Raw genomic sequence first — 22,630 nt, forward strand, 5'->3', positions numbered from 1 at the left:
AAAACAAAAATAAATAAAAAACTAGAACTCCTCTACAGACACAACCGCTTTTTCAGCCACTCTACCAGAAAACCCTTAGCCTACTCCTATCTTCTTCCTTCTCTTTGGTACGGTGTACCTCAGTTAACCAACCTCCAGCTGGGCCTACAACCCAAACTCAAGTCCTGCTACCATAAAATAAGCAAATTTGCAACCAATTCTAAATACTCTACCCACTACTGCCAATCCATTCTCTCCCTGCAATGCTTCGAACTCCCCAACCACTTTAAATTCCTTCAGCTCACCAATGCCCACAAACTCATCTTCAATCCTTCCAACTGCCCCTCCCTCACTACCGCCTTAACCCCCTATATTCCTAACCTCTCTCTCTCCGATCAGAAAACTAAAATCTCCTACAAATCTACAAACCCTCACGTCCCCCAGGCCAACTTCTGCTATCCTACTCAATAGCTAAACTATAGAACTCTCTCCCTCCCCCCATTCGCCATATTCCTAATCATACCAACTTTAAATCTCACTTGTTCTTGCATCTATCCTCAAAATGGACATGCCCATGTCACTCTCCTACTTAAGTCCCCCCCCCCCCATACACTCTCATAACTATCAATACACCCCACATTCCAGTACTGGACAATTCTCCTACTGCACCTGGATGAAGGTATTTGATAACATTATTTCAATACATCCAAACTTTCACATCTACACTCCATTACCTGTATTTCTCCTCTCAATGACTGTTTTATTACCCAGTCTGTACTATACTGGTTGCCCACTACAAGAATTATGTTATACTGCTCTGTATATTTTTATGCTGCATTATGATGTTCTTTGTATGTATGTTATGTGAAATTCTTGCAGTATATTTCTTGCATAACATTGATGTATTTGTAATTTGTAAGTTTAATTGTCTGTAGCATGTTATTTGGAGCTTTTCTCCCCGGGCCTCCACTGAAAACGGGCTCTTCTTGGCCAGCGGACTTGCCCGGTCATAAAATTGAAATAAATAAATAAACATTAAGTCTGAAAGTCAAACGTATGTCATTATAGTGACTTCAGTCCTCAGTGGTTGCCAGAAAACTGCAAATGCTATGAAGAACCGACCAAAAATATAAGACAAAAATAGGTTAACAGGTGTTTACTAGGCTAAGGACGACAAGGGCCTTTTTAAGCCTAGCCATGCATCCCAAATCAAGTTCTGATAACCTTGTTAAGTGTAAACAGGGGCCTGGGAAATGAACCATTTACAGGTTGCCTGTGCCCATTAGAGACATAGGTGCCAAACCAGGGAAGAATTTCCTGTTCCCGATCGAATTGTCCAAGTTTCACTTGAATTGGGTTAGGGAGGAACTCTGCTTCACATGAATGGGGAGCCTGTTCTGGGCATTCTGCAGAATTCTGCTCATTTGAGAAGTATGATTGTAACCACAGCTTCATAAATGGTAAATTTCAATATCTACCACTAAAATTTACAACATGACAATTTCATATATTTTCATGAATACAAGAGATGCTCATTTTTCGCAGTATTAATAACTACATTGAGGACTGTGGCAAAATCTGCATGGTACCGCAGATTAGCTGTTAAAGACAGTCTCTTTACACTACGTTTTCCAAAAATCTAACCAAACAGAATTCTTCTTCTTCTTGGTACAGTTGGACTACTACAGTTTAGCTGCTACGTTTAGATGCAGAATTTCATATTACCTATATAAAATCACCTTCCAGTGTATAAAGTCAAGAAATAAGAAGAGTTATTAAAAAAAAGATGCATACAGACTGCTGAAAGCCACCACTGGGTAGGAGATTGGGTTTATTGTTAACACAGTTTTCCATAGCCAAATCTAATTTACCACTTTGTTAGTTTTTAGCAGCTCATGCAGGCTACAAGTAAAACTTTATTTACACTTAGCCCGTTCCATGGTAAATGCCTATTCGTCCTAAGACTGGATAATAACTTGTACTTGGTCCTTCCAATATGAAACTGACTAGGCTGTGGATTTCTTGTTTCGGTCCAACCGGTACGCTTAGATCCGAAGTACCAATTAGCTGTACTCCTAGACACAAAGCATTTAATTTAGTAGCGCGACAATGATTTGTAGTAAAGTGTTTAATTTGATTTTAATTTCCAAGCAACAGTACCGCAAACTGCACACGTCGTATGATAACAAGAATAATAACGATGATGAAGCATCTAAAAAACACACAGCCTTCCGATATCAGGAAACCAACTAAACAAAACTACAAATCCCACAATGCAACTATCGAACACAAACCAACTCGAAAGATGGCGGCAGACAGCGATGTAAGTTCTATAGTCTTACAGTGTTTTATTATGTTTTGTTGTTTTTAACAGATTACGTAGACAACATGTTTTGTTTCTTCTTCAGCCCGAGTCGGAAGTGTTTGAAATCACTGACTTTACAACATCATCTGAATGGGAAAGGTAGGAGTATGATTTGTCAGTATGTGTTATGTGTTACTCCACCACATCCTGAAGTGTTAAGACAGCAGCAGATTGTGCCAGCTTCTATAGACTTTTTGAGTATCGAACTGAATGATGTTGCACTGCCATGCTACATAGAAATGGGTTGGGCTGCTTTCTGGATATGTAAAATTGGACATTCCAAGTCACTGTGATAATTTAAGTGTGCATATGTATACAAACGCTGTGAATTGGATGTTTATGCAAAAAGGAGTGCCCCTGCAAGTTGCCAACGCGGAGTGTGAACTTGTCAGCAGCATTTTCCAGTAGTCTTTTGTTTTGAAATAACTGATGTGAAATAACGATTGAAACGTTGTTGTATTTTTATAAATTTGCTAACGTATTAGCAGTAAAAAATAAACTTAATATTGTCATTTGAAAATATGGTTTATTGTTTTGCAGTAGGATAATTTGAACAGAGAAATGTAGGTGTCACATTGTGTGGAAACCTTGAACAACTCTGGAGAAATGGCTTTTAAGGTAAAGAGAAGTTTGTTAAAAAGTATGTAAACATAAGCTTTCACCTGTCAACCACTCACCGGAGCCTTTCTCTGGTGGTTCCGTATAGGTAGACTTCATTCAGCATAATTGACAAGTAGCGAATCCTTGAGCAGGATGGCTAATTGCTAGGTCAGCTTTTATTCAGATGTTACTTTTTTTTTTTTTTAAGTAAGCCAGCAGCAGCCCAGGTTAATCCTCATATTCAGATGCTGCTCATTTTTTAAGGTAACCTGAAATTTAATCAGTGAGTTAAGTTTGCCCCCAGGTTAGCACTGCCATCTTTCACAGAATAAAAGATCCCTTAACAGTTTATATGTAATTCCCAACATTTTTAAATATATTCCCCAACTGAGTCAGATATTTGTAAACCTATGTTGTCTTGTGTTGTATCAGCAGCTTCCACCCATTACTTCAAAACATCTAAAACTCATAACATCTAAATTCAAAACATCGAGACCACAACTAAAACCCAAAACATCTAAAACTCATAACATCGAAAATGTATAGTATGGAATAGTGTTTCATGAAATGTGTAAATGTCATAGTTTACTCTGTTATTCTTGTGGTATCAGTATGAGAGTACTATTTATATAGTGTTTATTTTGCCATTCTGTATGTGATTTTTAGGCCGTACAGGTAAGTGATATAGATATTATGTGTACATTCTTTATGGTAATCGCAATACAGTGGGATTAAGAAATTTACTTTTCCCCACAGTAGTGCAATCTTGGAGTTGGTTTATTTAATTTACAGGGGGTGTGGGCCCCCCTGCAGAAACGTAGTAAAAAGTGTTTGTTAGTTTGGTGGTGTTATTAGGTGGAGGGGATGTTATTTTCATGTGATTTGTAGTGTTCGATTTTGTGATGCAAAGTTTCGTTGTTATGAGATTCGATGTTATGGGTTTTAGATGTTTTTGAAGTGTAACCTTTCCATCATGTCTTGACTACATACATGTTATTTTCCTGTTTGTTTATTGCAACATAGACCTAATAAGATGAGTCACAAGTGGCAAAATTGAACTGTTTATCTGTTTTGTCTGTTGGTGTATTCATACTGTTTACAAGTCAGAGTTAGTCCATGTACCATAATCATATTTTGGTATTCCCATAGAGCATATCCTGCCTGCAAGAGGGCAGAACATGTTAGTTGTGTGGTGATTTTACAGGCACCCATCTGGCCATCAAGATTTGCATGAAAGAAACCAGTTAGCTTTTATATGTAAAAGAAGATTATTCTAGAGATGGGGAAAGTTTTGATTAATAAACTGTACTTCATCATTCTTTGTTTATTGATGGAGAATCAAATGGATATTTGCACTTGCGTTTTTGTTTGGCAGTCCCATACTTAAACACATGCAATGAGAAATTATACTATATAAATGAGACATTTTTTTGTATATATATTTATAGTGCTGTGTATTGGAATGCCCAGAAGCAAACAGTTTTAAATAGTCGTATTTTGCTACTTGTCATACAGCAAAGCAAATCAAATCAAATTAGATGCATGTTAACTGAGTAGTCATGTACAGTATTAGTGTCTGGTGCAGTTAGTGGGCCTAAAGAATATGTTTACATAGTAAACTAGTTAGAAAAGGGATATATAAGTACATGTTCTCCTTGGGCTAGGCTTATATAGGCTCCAGGAACGTTAGCCTAGTACACGTATCACATCATTGTGTACTCTGGGATGGAACATGCCCTAGGCCACTGTAGTGTGAATAGTTTGCAGTAGTACAGTCATGGCTTAAAAAGAAACAAAATAAAATAAATGCAAATTAACTAGTGCCAGCTACAGAGTACACTACAATCTGACATTGTTTTGTAACTTTGGGATGGGTGAAGATGACAAAGAATGACCATCTAGTTGTGTTGCATATAGTGAGTTTAATGTAGTTTGTCCACCACACAGGTGCAACATGAGTATGATCTTACAGCAGAAAATATACATTTTGTTGATTTATTTTTGAACATTTTGCTGATATTCATTTTTTTTTAAAATATTGTGTTCTGTTTTATTGTATTTTGTGTATGGAAATGAGTTGTAGGATTGAGCTTCCAGCCCTTAAAAATAATGAAGGTACATGGCTGATTTCTAACCACTTCTCCTACAGACAAGAACTGGCATTTTTTTTTAGTAGTCCCCTACTGTGTCATTTTTTTCTGGCTTACCCCATTGCTCATGTCCATTACTGGGTATACTTTTTTACAGCCCCCGGACTATCCCCTGTCCAAGACTGGGGCGAATGCAGAACCCAAGAGTGTTTGAAGGTTCTGTATTTAATTGTTTCTACCCTGGGATTATTTAATTTATGACCTAGCCCTGGGTTCTGCCCCTCCTCTGTGTTCACCTGTTTTATATCAGAGTGCTACTTCCCTGTATGGACAGTGCCTTTCTAGGGGAAATGCCTAGAAGATCACTCTTCCTGCTGCCAGCACCTCGGGCACCTGAGGGTTGTTAGGGCTTTGTCCCGCTATGCCTTGGTATGAGTATTTTGTCATCTTAAGCTTTAAAAGATTGTGCTGACTTAACAGCTGGCTGACCTTATAGTCCCATTGGGTAAATGCCTTATAAGTCTGGGGGTGTGGTAGTGTTTGTTCACTGCACAAACCAACATGTGGCATTCCACAAATGTAATTGTTTATTTAGTTAATTCCGTATTTTCTGTGTAGTTATCTAAGGAGCATATAGGCAAGCAATCATGGGACTGTAAGATGCCTAGCTATATACACACACAGGTAGACATTTAAAAGTTCTTGCCACCCTTTATAAGCACTTAACAGTGCACACCTCCCAAATCAAGCAAGGCCATTCATAAGCCTGGTATAAATTGTATCTGTCTAAAAGACTGATAAAGTAGTACTTTACTTGACCTGTAGTGGTCATTTATTTCATAGGCTGGAAATATATTGAGTTAGGAATCTATCCCACTAAGGAGTCTTGTTTATCTGAAGTGTAGATTTAGGTTCCTAGTATGTTTGTGCGGAGTTACCCGAAATAGAAGGTCTTTCACGTCTCAAAAAGTGAAATACTGGTCTGTAGGTTACTAAGTATATGGTGAATTGTGCTTAACTGTTAGGATAGTGGAAGAATATAAGAACTTTCATTTCTTTTATTTTTTGGTTAAACTTTAGTGATATGCTTGGATTTGTACATGCCAATGGGGGCATTTTATTCCGTGATGAGTTTGATAAGAGAAGAGTGTAGTGGTAAGATTACTCCTTTGAATCATGAAGATTTTTCATTGGAAAGATCAGATAAAAAGATTTCCTGACTTTGGTGGAAACTTAATGATCGAAATGAGAGTGTTGTACAGTTAAGTACCTGAGTCTTTTATGCCCGTATCTGTCTAAAGTGGAGTACCACTTATAACGTATGAGGTGGAAGCAAGTTTTTTGGCAAACATTACTGTACTGCACTCTTTCGCATTTAGTTTGCAACCATTTGTAATACACCGTTTATGTACGAATTCCAGCCCTTGTTGGAGCAGTTCAGTATTCGTGGATGAAAAGATAACATTGTCATGCTTTAGTTAATCACATCTTTGGGTTATTGGCTTAGATATCTCAAAATAAATACCAAACAGGAGAGGGCACAGCACCAATCCCTGTGGTACTCTGCTACTACAGTTTTGCTTTCAGAGAGGACATCAGCAAATTTCACAGCTTGAAAATCTGTTGGATAGCCAGTTTGCAATTCATTGGTCAGCCCAGGTGATCACGCCAAGTTTGTCTAACTTTTCAGTAATATTAGCATGAAAGATAGTGTCGGAAGCCTTGGCTAGGTCAAGGTAAGTAGTGTGCACAGAGTGACCACTGTCCACTTCCTCTGTAACCATTTCAAAGAAGGTCTCTAGTTTTAGGAAACGGGCCATCCTTTACAAAATCAAAATGAATGGGCACTAGATCAGTTAAGTAGTCTCTATCTGTATATGTGAGATCTTCTATGATACCCTCAATGCATTTGTACAGAAGACTGGTAAGACTGATGTGCCTGTTATTACCAGGGTTGTAGAGGGGAACCACTTTTGTGTATGGAAGTCACAGTGGCTGTTCTCTCAGCATCAGGCACAAACCTTGTGGATAGGCTGAGGTCATACAGTTTAACTAGAGACTGGGATAGTGTGTACATGACATTGATGACAATTCAGCTTGGTATACTATCTTGCCCCACAGAACTATTACTTGTAGAATTTGACAGGGTGGCTAAGACCTGTTCATAGGTAAGTACTAGGTTTGCTGCCCTTGTGGGCCATTTTAAGCCTAGCCAGTTTCACTTTTTGCTCAAATTAACCAATTCCATTTGGTTAGACATTGGTTTTACCCATCCCATGGTCGATGATTGTATCTATCTAATATACATATATATATATATATATATATATATATATATATATATATATTTACCCCTAATGAGTATAACTGGGGTCATACCATAGATACTTTATCCCACAGGGATCCTCTCAAATTATCTGGGAGTTGCCTCTGTCCATTAGTAGTACAGTTGGCAATCCTGGGGTAAACTTTCTGTTTCCCATTCATAGATGCAAGTTGTTCTTGAATATGGGCAAGGATGAACTTTGTTTTATGTGGATGGTGAGTCTGTTCCAGAGCTGCCTCTGTCCATTAGTAGTACAGTGGGCAATCCTGGGGTAAACTTTCTGTTTCCCATTCATAGATGCAAGTTGTTCATGAATATGGGCAAGGATGAACTTTGTTTTATGTGGATGGAGAGTCTGTTCCAGAGCAGCAGTATCTGCTGTAAGACATATCTGTCCCTCAAAACCATTCTGTTGATGTTGCAGAAAAGGTTTTGGTCCCTAGATTGAGTAATTATAATGCCATTTGACTTGCTTATGTGCAGTAAACCCATCAGTATTGGGTTGGAGGATACCTTGTCTGCTAAGAGGTGACCTTTGTCTACCATACTGTAGGATATTGAGTGTAGTGACAGGGCTTTGAGTCACTCCATATAGGACATGTTGTGCAGCTCTTGTATACTTTTAGTAAGGTATCTCTGTGGACATTTCAGTTGTTGCATATGTCTGGACAGATACATGCTAAAGGAGGCATTATGTTCAGTAATTGGCTTAATGAAGGCTGAGTAAAACGGGGACAATAAACTTAGGCATGATCCCTTTGTTTATAAGTTGTACAGTATAGAAGTACTTTTGTACCATAGTGGACTAATGTTGGTCAAAAGTTAGGTCACTGTTCACATAATTTCCCACATCCTGAACTGGGTCAATTCTTAAGGTGGTGTTGTCAATGTGGTAGATGACGTCCCAAAGGATACAGTAATGCATTTTTCAGAGTTTACCTACAGTTTATGAATTTGGTACCATTTGCTTAATTGTAACAAACCTTACTGCAGGATGAATTTGATACCATTTGTTTAATTGTAACAAACCGTACTGCAGGATGGCTAAGTCATGTGGGGATTCTACGGCTGCTCCTAGCTTGCAGTTGTCTGCAAACATAGTCAGCTAAAGCCGTTTGGTATTTGCTTTTACCTTAAAAAAGTTAGATGTCAAACAGGAGATGTTTCATCACAGAGGTGGGAAAGAGAGAGAGAGAGAATTCTCTATTAGCTAGAGGAAGCTTGTGAATGCTTGACCAGTCTTAGTTAAGCCATATATATACCCCCCCCCCACAGAACATATGGGGCCAAAACTTATGTAATGATATTGAGTGGAATGGATAGACTTAAAAAGACCCTTTAATATTCTACTGTGATACTTAAAATAACATTTATGTTGCATATATTTGGTTATTACGTCTTGCTCTTGGGCAGCAGAAATCAGCATTTATTATAGTATCAATACTGTAATGCAGCATGTTTCTTCCCATGATCACTGTTTTTTCAGTAGTAAAATGTTAACTGGGATTAGCATTAATCAAATATAGTAGTTTAGTAGTGTTTCTGATAGCACTTCAGTGTAATATTTTAATTGCATTTCCTTTTGTCACTAGTTATTGCTTATGTCTTGAACACTTATCCCATATGGCTTTACTTTGCAAAACAAACATTTATAGGGAAAATGGCAAATAAAAATACAATAGCCTTAATGCTTTAGGAACTGCGGATGGGGAGTCTTAGGACTGTAATATTGAAAGACTAAAACACTGAAGACAAAAAAATCATAAAAATAGAATTTCTCTGTAGGTTTATGTATCCAAAAATCTTGAATCTTCTTCCAGTGCAGACCCAAGAATGAGTGCTAGCCTGCATCGGGCCAAGTCCAGGATTTAGATATTGTGTTTTTTCAGAGTTTTGATTTTTCAACGTAATGGTATAATTTTATTTTTCAGTGTTTTCATAGTAAACTGTGTTTGTGTATATTTATATATAGTGTGTGTCTATGCACGTTTGTGTAAGTATATATGTACGTATATATATATATATATATATATATATATATATATATATATATATATATATATACACACACACACACACACAAACGCTATAGAAATATAGAAAGGCTGCAGATGTCATAAGTTACTCCCAAACTTAAGTTGCTCCATCCTCACTTGATGGACATGAAATGGATGCATTCTTTGTTGCTCTTTATCCTTTAAATCTAATTCCCATTGTCTGATGTATCAAACTTCTCTTTAGAACATGTAATCTGCTTCAAGGTGGCTAAAGCTGACTAAAGCATAAGTATTAGATGGCTGGCAGTAGAGTGCGAGTCCCACAACAGTTGCATTACATAACATAAAATTCAGTAATTCAGGGGCAAACAGTTAAACCAGTGACATGCTAGTATGCCATAACATGACCTTTGCAACACTAAGCAAGGATACAAACCTGTATACTTTCCATCAGCTTAAATCCATCATTAGTATAGTCTGGCAGTTAAAGCTGAATTTTCTTTCTATCTTATTATCATTGGTATTTAGAGGAATTCCATCTCATCTGAGTTGTGCCATGGCAATGCAAAACTATGGTCTTCACATTTATAGAATTGACAAACAGTGTTGAAAGTCTTTCCTTGAAAACTTATGGTGAAGGAATACTTTCCCAAGAAAGCTAACCGAAAAGTCAGAAAAATGTATTGCAGTAAGTTATATGTATTTCTTTTGCCACATTACAACATGATGCATTATTTATATGTGCTATTCTCTATTATTATTATTATTATTACTTCTAATTTAGGGACATACTCTACATATATAATTTAGAGTTATACCAGTCTTCCCATTAGCCCATTACCCGAGAAGAACATGCTTTATGTATACCCATTATCCCTACTTCTGTCTGTAGTAGCAGTAGAAGCCTTGCATGGGCTATTGTAGTGAATGTGGGCACCAGAAACTATTTTCTTTAGTTGTTGCACAAACATTGGGCATTCTAATTTGTAACAGGTTTGTATGTCTGCATTTATATTCTTTTCAGTGCTGCAGTTTCCTACTAACAGGGAGACCTTGATCAAGTGGATTGGGAAAGGTAGCTATAAAGATGTGCCTAGGTGAGCACATAACAACAGTCCGAAGTGTAAAAGACTAATGAAAAGGGAAAGGTGCAAAACGTGCCTTTATTCTACCATTGTAAAACATTTAACTTCAGTTTGCTTTCTTAATTTTCTTTGTTGCAATTAGGCACTGCAACTCTCCAGAACTGTTGTCTTTATTGTCAGTGATCACAGACTGCATGCATGTACTTGTACGACAAACTGGGCTTCTCTAGGCTCACATGCCAAGTGAATACGCTTGGTCCTACTGAGTATGTACTAACTTTGATTTCATAGAAATAATGCAGCTATACACAGTTTAAAGATTACACTGGGGTTAGCATATTTGTAAAAATGGGCTCCACATAGTTTGAAGATATATGGTACAGCTTGGCAGTTATCAGTATGTACACACCAGTATGAGTATGCTCAATCACTGGTATATTATGCAAATAATATTATGTATTAATGTTGTAATATGGCATCTCCCTTCCAGAAAATTACATAGTCCACGTCTGTGATTTTTTTGTAGTACTTTTGCAGTTACGTTAGCTATTATAGTCATAAATACTTTATACTTATGATTTAAAATAGAAATTGGTTTATACAGCACCAGATCTGTGGTGTCTTTCCCACCTTTGGCAATACTACCACTGCTGGAGGCACTTCTCCCTTCCAGTACTTTATTTATTAAACAATGCCTTCCAAGTCTTTTTCAATTTATTCCATCTCATCTTCTAACCTCCTATAAGAGTACTATCTGCTCCTGGAGATTTCCTTGTGGATTGACTATACATCATAGTTTTTATTTCTTTTCTGTCTATCCTGGCTGTCAACAATTGAATCACGTCTTATAATGTTGTCAAATCTAAATTTGCCATACATATGTCCAACTATACCATATGTTGACTACCTTATTTCTCAACTTTGTATAAATGATAATACATTATCCAAAATATTACCTTTATCTCCTGGAGATATGTAGTTTTTCTTCATGTTATAGGAACCCTGACTTTCAGTACCACTCCTTGAACTTTCTGTTGTTGCTGTAATCATTTCAGTAACAATTTATTAATTCTGATTATTGTAAAAAATAAATAAATAAAATAGGTGGTCAGTCTGCAGTGATTCAACTTTTTCCACCCTTTGTAAATATTTCCTATTTCTTTCTCCAATATTTTCATCTTCTTTCTACATTTTCAACTTATTCCAGGTATTAGCTTCCTCTTCAAGGGCAGTTTCTATTTGTCCTAGCAGCTGATGAACTGTTACCCTGTCCTTATATTGTTCTTCTCTTTTCGGTAAGTATATATGAAAGCACTAGTCTCTCTCATTTACTGTATCCTAATCCTCACAAGGCATGGTCAGATACAGTTATTGAAAGTTTTGAGACTCCAATCAACTTAACATACCCCTGTGTGGTTGTGTGTGTGTGTGTGTGTGTGTGTGTGTGTGTGTGTGTGTGTGTGTGTGTGTGTGTGTGTGTGTGTAATATAATGTTTTGTCCAACCTGGCTCAGACACCATGTCTTGGGGTATGAAATAATATTCTCCATACCTATACTTTTATTTAAAACGTGCCCTTTTAGTTGTATTCTTCCTTCCTTCTGGGACCCCTGATAAATTCTCACTGTTACAAATCAAATTTCTATAGCCACCTGTGATTAAAATACCTTATTAACTTCTTATTATTTCCCCTGAAATACTTTTCAGCTTAAATATCTTTGGCCTAGGGGGAATGTAAAGACATGTTAAAAGAAATCCCACATTCATTGCCAGTACTGGTCCATAGGAATGGTAGATGTATGGCATTTTTTTCCCTTTTGTTACTATTGGAGACCATCTCCATTACAGTATAATCTTTTTCCCAGATGTTCTGCTGAGTATCTACTCTGCAACTCTTGCCTCATCAAGTTCACATGTTCATTTCTTTTCAGATGTATCACCTGTAACACTACTGTTTGCACCCTGCACTTCTTGATGCAGGTCATCACCCTTAGCCTTTTATCTGTTCTGGTAAGGCCGTGGACATTGCACATTAATATTGACAGTGCAGCCATTCTAACACACAACCATTACTGTTTCTACTAATACCTGACACTTTTTGTTCATAATGTTCCACCTGGCAATTTATGTAAATGCAGCCCTTTTAGAATTCCTCTTATCTTTTTTTCAAATATTGCAATTAATAACACATGTAACTGCCCCTTTATAACGCATACAAATCAAACAGAACTACATAAAGTTTTCAAAATGAAAAGAAAAAAATACACCCCTTCCAGTTAGAAGCATATGCTCCAGTTCTGTGACCACTCACACAGGCATTGACCATCTAAAATGGAGGCTGTTAATGCCCACAGTGCATGTTTTCCCTTGTGGTTATTCTAAAGCTAACATCTTTGTTGCTGTCTAATCTCTTATTGCTTTCTGACAGCATATGAAACCACTTGCATACACTTAGTGAAATTTTAATTCTTTACTAGCTGTAAGAAAAAGAAACCCTGACCAGCCTTCAATTTACTTAATGTTGTAACTGTTTACTCGGTGCTTTCTCCTGCTGCAGCCATTGGGACAGTGTTTGCATGTAGAAACTGTTACTTACCCTCTTCTTTTTTTTCATTTTAATTTTCCTTTCTCAGCAAGGTCAGTGCTATTGCCCTTTGAACATAATTTATTACTTCAGGCAAAGAGCTACTGAAAAGATCACTGTGTAGTCAATATCTGCCTTATCTCAAGTGCATGTGGTGAAGATGCTTTATAATTTTACCATTTTGTCAGTCTCTTAACATACACTCATTGTAAATTATTTTAGAAAATCATTCCTTTTTGCTATTGTATGTTGCAATCTAATTGCTTCTGTATGTACATAAACTGATACTAATACTTTGAAATATTTTATTTGACGAGTTCATAACCGCAATCTTGCTTCCAGCTGCAGTTCCACATGCTGTTTCATTTTGCACAGCATTTTGCTATCTGTGCATGGTCTGTGTACAGTACAGCTCTTGCCTAACTGTGCATTTTCCTAATTCATTTCTTGCCCTCTTAATTGCTTAGTTTATGTACCGGGAACTACACAAAGACAGCATGCAGTTTAATTCAAGAAACCTTTTTTTAAACACTCCTCCCTCCCTTCTATCCTTTCTTTTTCTGTGCACCTAAAACACAAATGAAATAAAAACTTCACTAGTTTAAGGCGGCATAGTTCAGATTTCCCCCTCTTGCTTCTCATGACTCAACAGTCCAAAACTTAACCATAATGTAACAAAATTAGTACTTTGCAGTTCTCCTTTTTTAATTCACTTTATCTTCCATCTTCTTCTTGGTCTTCTCCCTTTCAGCACCAGTGTTGGTTCAAATTCAGATTTTTCATTATTCTTGTGGTCAGTTACTGGGCTTCTGTTTGTCTTTTCAAAGAATTTCTTTGAGACAGTGGAAATGATTTCACTAGCATAGTCTCTTCCTACCTGTTTACTAGTAGAAGACTGAGAAACTGGTTTGTTTCCTTTTGGATGAACTTTTTTACCTCCTCTTCCTTTGCTTCCAATCCTGGTACATCTTTGATCTACCAGGAAAAAAAAAACAAAATACAAAAAAAAAAAACTCCATTAAACTCTCTAGAAACAGCTGACTATAACAACCTGCATTTCAGTCGAGCCTCACAACATCCTATGATTGTCGGAATGAATTTATTTATTTGCCTGGTGTACAACAAATGGTCACTTTCCACAAAAACTCTGGTGTCATCAACTTTTAGCACTTTTTCCTCTGCCACATTTTACACTGGGGCATCTATTTCTGCTGGTATATTTTCATATTTACTAGAATAGGTCTTGCCTATTTCCTAATCGCAAGATTTGGGGTATATTTGTTTGTGTATACATATGTATGTCTGCGTATATACATATATACTAACAGTGCAAAATAAGAACCCAAAGTAGGAACAGTTCCACAGTTCACAGTAATCCACACCAGCGAAGTTGCCAAAGAATGTAAGATCCAAAGGGAAAATACTTAATTTATTGTAAAAACCAGTAAAACATGAGCACATACGAAAGTCAAAAGGGACTTCAGAGTAAAAAATGTAACAAATTTCCTGAATTTAAACACAAAAGCCTGAGAAAAGGTAACCAAAGGGCTTTTGAATTTAAAGATACAGTAACATCAAACCAAACACTTTTTTTAGTAAACATTGAAAATCACACAAACTTGCAAACTTTTCTACAATATTTATCAACATTACATAACATGTTGAAAAACCATAGTATGCACCTGAGCAATTGCATTAAAGTGCATTTTCATAAACCTGTCACAAAACAGGGAAACAAAAAAAAAAAAGCAGGTAGTACTTTTGGATGTGTTTAAAAATGCTTTTGTACTGTCTTGTTTTTAATATCCCTTAGGTGTTCATAAATTGTGTAATTTAAAGCTCTTTTAAAGGATTGACTATAACAACAAAAAGACATATCCCCCCACTGAAGGTTACCAGCGTTGTTTATGACGATTTCAATGATGAGGACCAAGCAGCATACAGCTGCGCTTTCATTTTCACATTGAAAACTTCTTCAGATAATCACTTTTGAAACTTGTTCCATTGTATAAGCTAATCAAGATTTCTAAAAAATCATTTGATACCCAAGCCCCCACAATAACTAGCTCTTAAAGAGCCCATCAATTGTGTGAATAAAAACATCAAGTATTAAATACTATACCAGATATAACTGAACATGGAAAGGAATGTATATATTATTGTATAGGTATTATATTTAATAAATATATTCAAAACTTAAATTATGAAAGAACAAAGCCACTAGCTTTCAAGTGCTTTTAACTGTAATAAGCATGCTATCAAAATCTGTTCGTTAAAGCAAGACCAGTTCATGGAATCTAATCTTAATTGCCACTGTCCTTTCCCAAATGTAGTGTCCATGGGCCACTCTTAAGGTCATATAATGTACCCTATGTTCAGCCTGTACTTGTTTTTATATAGGAAAGACAGAGAGAAGACTATGTGACAGGATTTATAAGCACATATATGACATTAAGACAAAGAAGTCAACCAATAATTTAAACATTCTGTGGAATGCCCTGGCCATACTTTCAAGTTCCTGGTTTTGGAACAGATTGTATTGTGTGAAAAGAATGGGCCATGGACACTAAAATTGCTATAGCGTGAACTGTAGTGGCAGTTAAGATTAGATACCATGAACTGGCGTGGCTTGAACAAACAGATTTCCTTGACCTAGTTGTTTTTTGAAACGATAATGAGAACAAGCTAGATTAATTTTTCACCTATATTAATACCACCACCCACTTTTTTCAGTTTTGCTATGACTAAATCTTTTGAAATGTTAAACTATTTAGATGTGGAACTGAGAACTGACCATTCCAACCATTGGTTTACCTCTGGTTTGTTCAGAAAACCCACCTACTCAGACTCGCTTCTTCATTTTGACAGCTGGCACCCTTTACATCAGAAAAAAGAATTAATTAAGGGCTAGCTGTTCACCTTGCTAGGATGGTTTCTGAAACTGCTCCTTTTATAAAAGAAGGGGAATCTTTGCATTAACTAACCGTGGTTACCCAGCCAAATTTTTAGAAGACATATACGAGGAGGTAATGAAAAACAATGACTGGGCATTATGTTCCTTTACTAGGTGTTGGTAATGTTTATAGTGAAAAACAAACCTTCGGAGAGCACTAAATTTAAACATGGGTGCATTCTTACATATAATCAGTAAAGCTAGAAATGTCCAATTGATACTAGAGAATCAATGGGTTGTTTAAACACAGAAAAGCTAGGGACTAAACCACTAGTTACTTTGAGAAGGGATTGGAACCTGAAGAACCATCTATAAAGGTAAACTGTATTTAATAAAAACAACAGAAGTTCCCAGTGTATAGTTCCCAGTGTATGTCTAAGTGGGGCCATTGCTCCTACTGTTCTCACATTAAGGAAGGAGAAAAGATAAAGATAGTAGGTTATGGAACAAATTTCTTCCCTAAGATATGTAATTGCAAAACAAAAAGGGTAGTTTACATAGCACTGTGTTCCCCATGTTTCTGTTTCCGTATTGGTCAAACTAAAAGAGCTTTAAAAGATAGAATACCTAAGGGATAGTTAATAAAAAAAAAAAAAAAAACAGTAGAAATAGCCTTTTTAAATAATTCCAAAAGTGCAGTGACCATGTCTTTAAGTTTTTGTAATTGACATCCTTGATTTAGGCCCCAAGAGTAGACCTTGGAAAATTTAAGTTGGAGTGCAAAGAGTCCGAGTTGCAGATTAGAACCAATGCCACTGGATGCCACGGTCTAAATGAGGGTATATCCCTTACCTGTTTCTTAAAACTGAAAGCTTTTAGCTAAATATATATATATTTTTTTTAAATACATTTTAAGTCTGTACTGAATGTAATGTGTTTTTGTTCAGCAACAGGCAAGACTGTGCTACCTGATTTTCTTTGTTTCCCTGTTTTTTGACAGGTTTATGAAGGTGCATTTTAATGCAGTTGCTTGTGTGCATACTATGTTTTTTTAACATATGTAATTCTGATAAATATTTCAGATAACTTTGCAAGCTGATGTGATTTTTAATGTTTTCTAAGAGATGTTTGGTTTGATGTTACTGTACCTTTAAATTCAAATGCCCTTTGGTTACCTTTTCCCGGGCTGTTGTGTTTAAAATCGGGACATTTGTTACATTCTTTACTCTGAAGACCCTTTTGACTTTAAGATGAAAGTGCTCAGGTTTTACTGGTTTGAAGTATTTTACCTTTTGGATCTTACATTCTTTGGCAACTTTGCTGGTGTGGATTGTTGTGAGCTGTGGAACTGTTCTTGCTTTGAGTTCTTATCTTGCAGTGTGAGTTTGTGTAGATTTTTTACTGGTTTGACATATGTATATAAAATAAATATGTATACATACACACACACACACACACACACACACACACACACACACACACACACACGTGCACTTTCACTTAATAGTTCTTTGTGTGGAACATCAGTCCATTTACTTATTTGTGCCCTCATAAGTTGATGCAGGCTACCCCTCCAAATTCTCTGGGATGGCAGAAAACTTCAGACTGTCTCTCCTTGCTCTTTCTGTCTTCAAGTCCTGCTCTTTTGTGCAACATGTCCTTTTGGTGGGAGGTCTCCTTTTCTGCTGTTCTTTCCTTCAGATTAATCTCCTTCTGCAGATCAGTCGGTTCATTTGTGTGTTTACTTAACATTTCTTCTATTTTATCAGCCTGTGGTCTTGTGACTTAGTGTCCCACTTATTTGAAGACTTCTTAATGCATTTTATTTTTTTTCCATTCTAGGTTGCTGGAAACCATCTCCAAAAACAAAGGTACAAGTTAGTTTCATTTTTGCTAATCAGCCCCAGGCTTATTCTTAACCAATACTTTTTACTTATCCTTTTTTTCCAGTAATTTCTGTTAGATTTTTGAGTTTTTTTGTTTTGTTTGTTTTTACATTCAGGCATTATGCCCATTGGCTAGTAGCCAAATAAATAAAAAATAATTAGCTTTTTTTTGCTGAAATCTTTTTTTTTTTTTTTTTCATTTTTGGACAGCTCTTATTAATATGTTGCTCAGTCATTTGCCATCTCAAGACTCCTTTAAGTTTATATATCTTTTTTGGCAGGGGAAATGTAGAGCAGAAAAGTTTTTTTTTTTTTTTGTTGTTGTTTTTCAAATAACATTTTTTATTCTTTTGTACAACCAAAGATAATACAAGAGCAGTTGTAAAGTACATAATAGCATAGTACATGGCTGAAAACATTTTTATCTATTTACAATAACAATCAAGAATGAATTGCATAGTAGCGTCATATGAGGTAACATGCACAGAAAAAAGCTATTAACTATATACATTATCTACAGTAATGCTACCATTAGATTTTAGGATGTGGAAAAATCCTTGGTGAACTTTTTAGACCTGTGAATTACCAAGGTAAATAAATAACTTTCCATTTACTGAATCTTCATTAAACCTAATCATTTAGGATCTGGTTCAATAAGATTTTCCAGAATTTCTGTTAATATACTCTTTCCTAGGACCTCTAATGATAAAAGCTTAAGTGCCATTTCTCTAAAACCGTCCCAACTGGGTTTTGTGCGAGCTAGCCAGTTTTGTGTGATATATAGCTTAACAAGTGCGCATAGAGCAATTAATGTGTTGCTCTGTTTTAGGTAATGCCGAATTCGACATATGGAGAATAGCGAGCTCCCAACACAGTGTGGAGTTCTGATAACCCATCTTTTGTAGACGTAATTTTAGAGAACACCATAGTTTGTGAGAGTGAACACAGAACCATTGCACATGCATAAGATCCGCTTGTGGAGAAGAGCAGCATGAACAAACTGAGGAAAGTTTAGGGTTAAATTTATTTAAGATAACTGGTGTAAAATATGCATTATTATTATTAATCATTAATTGTGTATATGTGAGACTTTTAAAGGGAACAAAATGTAAATTGTTTCTTATTGCCTTAAGTTTTTGCTCATCCGTGAACGTTTTACCATGTTCATTCCAGTATTTAGAGAATAGACATCCTGAGTTATGTATCATTGAAGAGATAAGCTTGTATGTGTTGGAAAGCATTTTCTCGCTGCTAAGAAGTGAATTCATAATTTCAGATAGTTTGTTGATGTCCTCAGTGTTAATAGGTTGTTTATTAGGGGAAGAATGGCTTCTCTGATTTGTCGGATATTAACAGTGTATTTGAAGCTTAGTTTGAGAGTTACGAGTAAAACGGGAATACTTTGGTTACTATATTTGTATATATCCCACACTGTATGATCTTTGATAAGGGGGAAATCTGTAAGGTTAATTGGTTTGTTTAATTTTATGTTAGGATTTAGATGGAGTGGTTGTAAGAGAGGTAACACTTTTTCAAGCTTGGTAATCTTGAACAAGTCTTGCAATGCTCTTGCTTTATGCTTCAAAGTGTTATGTATTTTGATGACTTTAAGATTATGAGGTGTAAGGAAAGGGAGAGCTTTTGGGTTAAAATCGCATTTGGTTATATGTTTGTGCCAAATTTTTATCCAGGTTGGAGAGGACTTAATATTGCCTGAGTTCAGGTTTGAAATTAGCATGGTTCTATTTGCACATATGATCTTGTATATAAATGAAGATCTGGTAAACTGAAACCATCCATCTCTTTTGGATAGGTCAGCTTGGTATAGGATATCCTGACCGATTTTGGAGACCAAATAAATTTGGCTAGTTCTTTGGATAAATTGGTAAGAAAATGATTTGGAATAATGATGTTAGATGCATTAAGATGATAGAGGAGTCTTGGGAAAAATGTTCATTTTCGCAATCACAGCTTTAGATAGTGGGGAGAGTTTCAGTTGCTGCCATCTGTGTAAGTCTTGATTTTTGCCCGTAATTTAAAAAGATTGTTTTGAAAAGATGAAATCTGATTATGCAAAAAAGTTATCCCTAAATATTTAAAGGAGTAGGTTGTTTGTAAGGGGGATTCCGGAAAGTAATTAGTTTTATGTTTGATGGGTTGATGGGGAAAATGTAAGATTTCTTATAGTTAACTTTATAATCCGATACTATTGAAAAATTATTAATCGCCTGTAATATTTTCCTCAGGTTGGTGTTTGGGTATTGGAAGTAAAGGTTAAGATCATCTGCATAGACTGACAAAACAGTTCTGGTATTAAGAATTAAGGGTGCAGTATGGAAAGTCTTTTGTGAGATATATAGGAAGAAGGGTTCAATAAATAAATTAAAAGGGTAAGGGGATAGCTGACATCCTTGATGAGTGCCATTCATTATTTTAATTAGGTCAGTTCTCCTTTTATTGATATATAAATAGGTAAAGGAGTCTTTATAAAGGGTTTTTATAATGTTGGAAAATTCTTTGGGGATATTGAAATGCGGTAAAGTTAAAAAAAAAAAAAAAAGAAAATTCCAATTGACCCTGTCAAATGCTTTACAAGCATCAAGGTGAGCAGGTAAATTGGGTTTTTATCCTTTTTCGTTAGGTTTGTTAAGGAGTCTAGCGTAAGAGTGTTATCCCAGGTGTGTCTTTTAGGCATAAATCCTACTTGATCAGGAGAAATCAAGAATGTTAATACCCTTTTAAGTCTTTTAGCCAGGATAGAAGAAAATATCTTAATATCCACATTAATCAAGGAAATGGGCCTGTAATTGTGTGGATTAGTTGTGTCCTGATTGTTTTTTGGAATAAGAATTGTTTTAGAGTTATTCCAGTGAGGGTCTGATATACCATTCAAAATGATGAAATTAAAAACCTTTAGAAAGATGGCTGATATTTTTGGGTTGAAAGTTTTATAAAAATCGGATGTGAAGCCATCTGGACCAGGTGATTTGCCCAGTTTAAGGCTATTAATTTTGTCAATTTCTTGCAGCTCAAGTGGAGCTGAGAGAGAGTTTTGCTGTTCCTTGTTGAGTTTTGGGAATATGAGGTTATCTAAATAACTCGCTGTTTGGGATGACTCCAAAGAATTGCTCTCTCTATAATTAGAGAATATATTGTAAAATAGTTCTGTGGTGTCCAAATCAGAATTATAAAACTTATTTTGGTATAGTAAAGGAATTTTAGTGGGGCCCTGTCTGGTTTTGATAATTCTTGCTAGGGTTTTGGATGGTATTTGTGCCCATTCAGAGAAATACGCTAAACGTTTCTGTTCATGAAGAGAATAGTTATAGTGGTATAGCTCTAATAATTCTACTTGGATAACATTGATCTTTTTTTCTAGTTCAGTGTCGGGACATGACTTATGTTGCTTTTCTAGAACTGATCATTTTGAGATTGTCAGTTTCTTTCTCTTTGTTTAATTTTTTATAGTAAGAAGCCTTTTGAATTAAGAACCCTCTTAATTTTGCTTTGTAGGCCGCCTATTGTATATTTAGTGGAATATTAATAAATTCAAAGTCTTCTTCTACCTCTAATAAACTTTTGTTGATTTCCTGGAGAATGTTATTTTTTAAATAATAAGTTGCTATTCAAGGTCCAGTTACCACAAATGTAACCTGATATTGGTTTGTTTGCACATTCAAGACTGAGAGAGATTCTGGCATGATCCGATAAGAATCTAGATTCTGTGTAGAATAAGGTTCGTTAGGGATTCTGATATTAGGAAGAAGTCTAGATGGGACCATGTATTATAGCATTTTGAAAAATAAGTATAAAGGTTATCATTAGTTAGGTTATTGCTAAATGAGATTGGGTCCACTAAATTTATATCTGACATTAATTCCCCAAGTTCAGTGGAAGCTTGAAAATTGTAAGATTTTGACTTGCTGGTGTGATTTAATAATGGGCCTATGACTGCATTCCAGTCACCTCCTACTATATATTGGTGGTTTGGGAACAAGCAGAGAATGTTATACATTTCTAAGATAAAATCCTGCTAGTTCGTGCAAGGAGCATATATGTTCAGAAAAAGAACTGGTTTGTTAGATTTAGGGTTTAAAGAAGTAAAGCGACATTGTCTCCCATTTTTGTCAACTTTTATAATCCGTTATGATTTCCTGAAATGTCTTTTTAATGATAATAACCACTTTTGAGTTTGAGCTGTCCCTGGCAGCAATTAATGACTTTATCAATTTTCTGTTAACGTCCTTAATCCAATCGTCTTTAGGCATGTGAGTTTCCTATATAAAACAGACATTTGCTTGAGATTTAAACAACAGGTGCATCAAAATGTTTTCCTTTTTTTGTTTTTAAGACCCCTTACATTCCAGGAATCTATTACCCAAACCATAAATTATGATTAAAAGGATTAAATCTGAAAAAAAACAATATTTTGAGTGGAATGTTAGTAATCTGTTTGTTTCCTCAGGCTTTATCTGAGCATAGAAAATGGCTATTATTATTGAAGGCCCAGAATGTATTGGGTATTTTTGTCTTAAGGTATATGGTAGAATGGTAGCAACATACTCCTTCATCTTTAGTCCAGTACCTACCCACCTTCCCTCCCTAATTTAAGGGGCAATACAAGAGTAAGAACTTTGGTCAATCAAAGTAGAAAGTAAGTGACTGAGAGTAAACAGGTACATTAATAAAAACAGTCTAAACATACTAAATAGAACTATATACAAAAACATCAGCGTCTCAAAACTAATCATCCTAAACCATAAGCCCACAATCCACATGGTAACTCTCGCTGTGTGATAGTATAGAAGGAGGAACCTTCATGAGTA

The 22,630-nt window shown here is 35.8% G+C and overlaps 1 protein-coding gene across 4 annotated transcripts in view; it reads left to right on the top strand.

The window, feature by feature from the left end:
* The first annotated feature begins 2,112 nt into the window (after positions 1-2,112).
* The window catches only part of RAB3GAP1 (RAB3 GTPase activating protein catalytic subunit 1), a 2,239,542-nt gene continuing 2,219,024 nt past the window's right edge, over positions 2,113-22,630 (top strand). Inside the window, exons 1-3 of one of the 4 annotated variants that reach the window (XM_044074944.1) lie at positions 2,113-2,302; positions 2,388-2,443; positions 17,761-17,789. In XM_044074944.1, the coding sequence (XP_043930879.1) occupies positions 2,435-2,443; positions 17,761-17,789 (38 nt within the window). In that variant the 5' untranslated portion in view covers positions 2,113-2,302; positions 2,388-2,434. The remainder of the gene's footprint in view (positions 2,303-2,387; positions 2,444-17,760; positions 17,790-22,630) is intronic. The other 3 variants (XM_044074945.1, XM_044074942.1, XM_044074943.1) reach the window with 3 other exon arrangements.

Source organism: Protopterus annectens, chromosome 6.part0, assembly GCF_019279795.1.
Source record: "Protopterus annectens isolate FY-2018-M chromosome 6.part0, PAN1.0, whole genome shotgun sequence".
Lineage (NCBI taxonomy): Eukaryota > Metazoa > Chordata > Ceratodontiformes > Protopteridae > Protopterus > Protopterus annectens.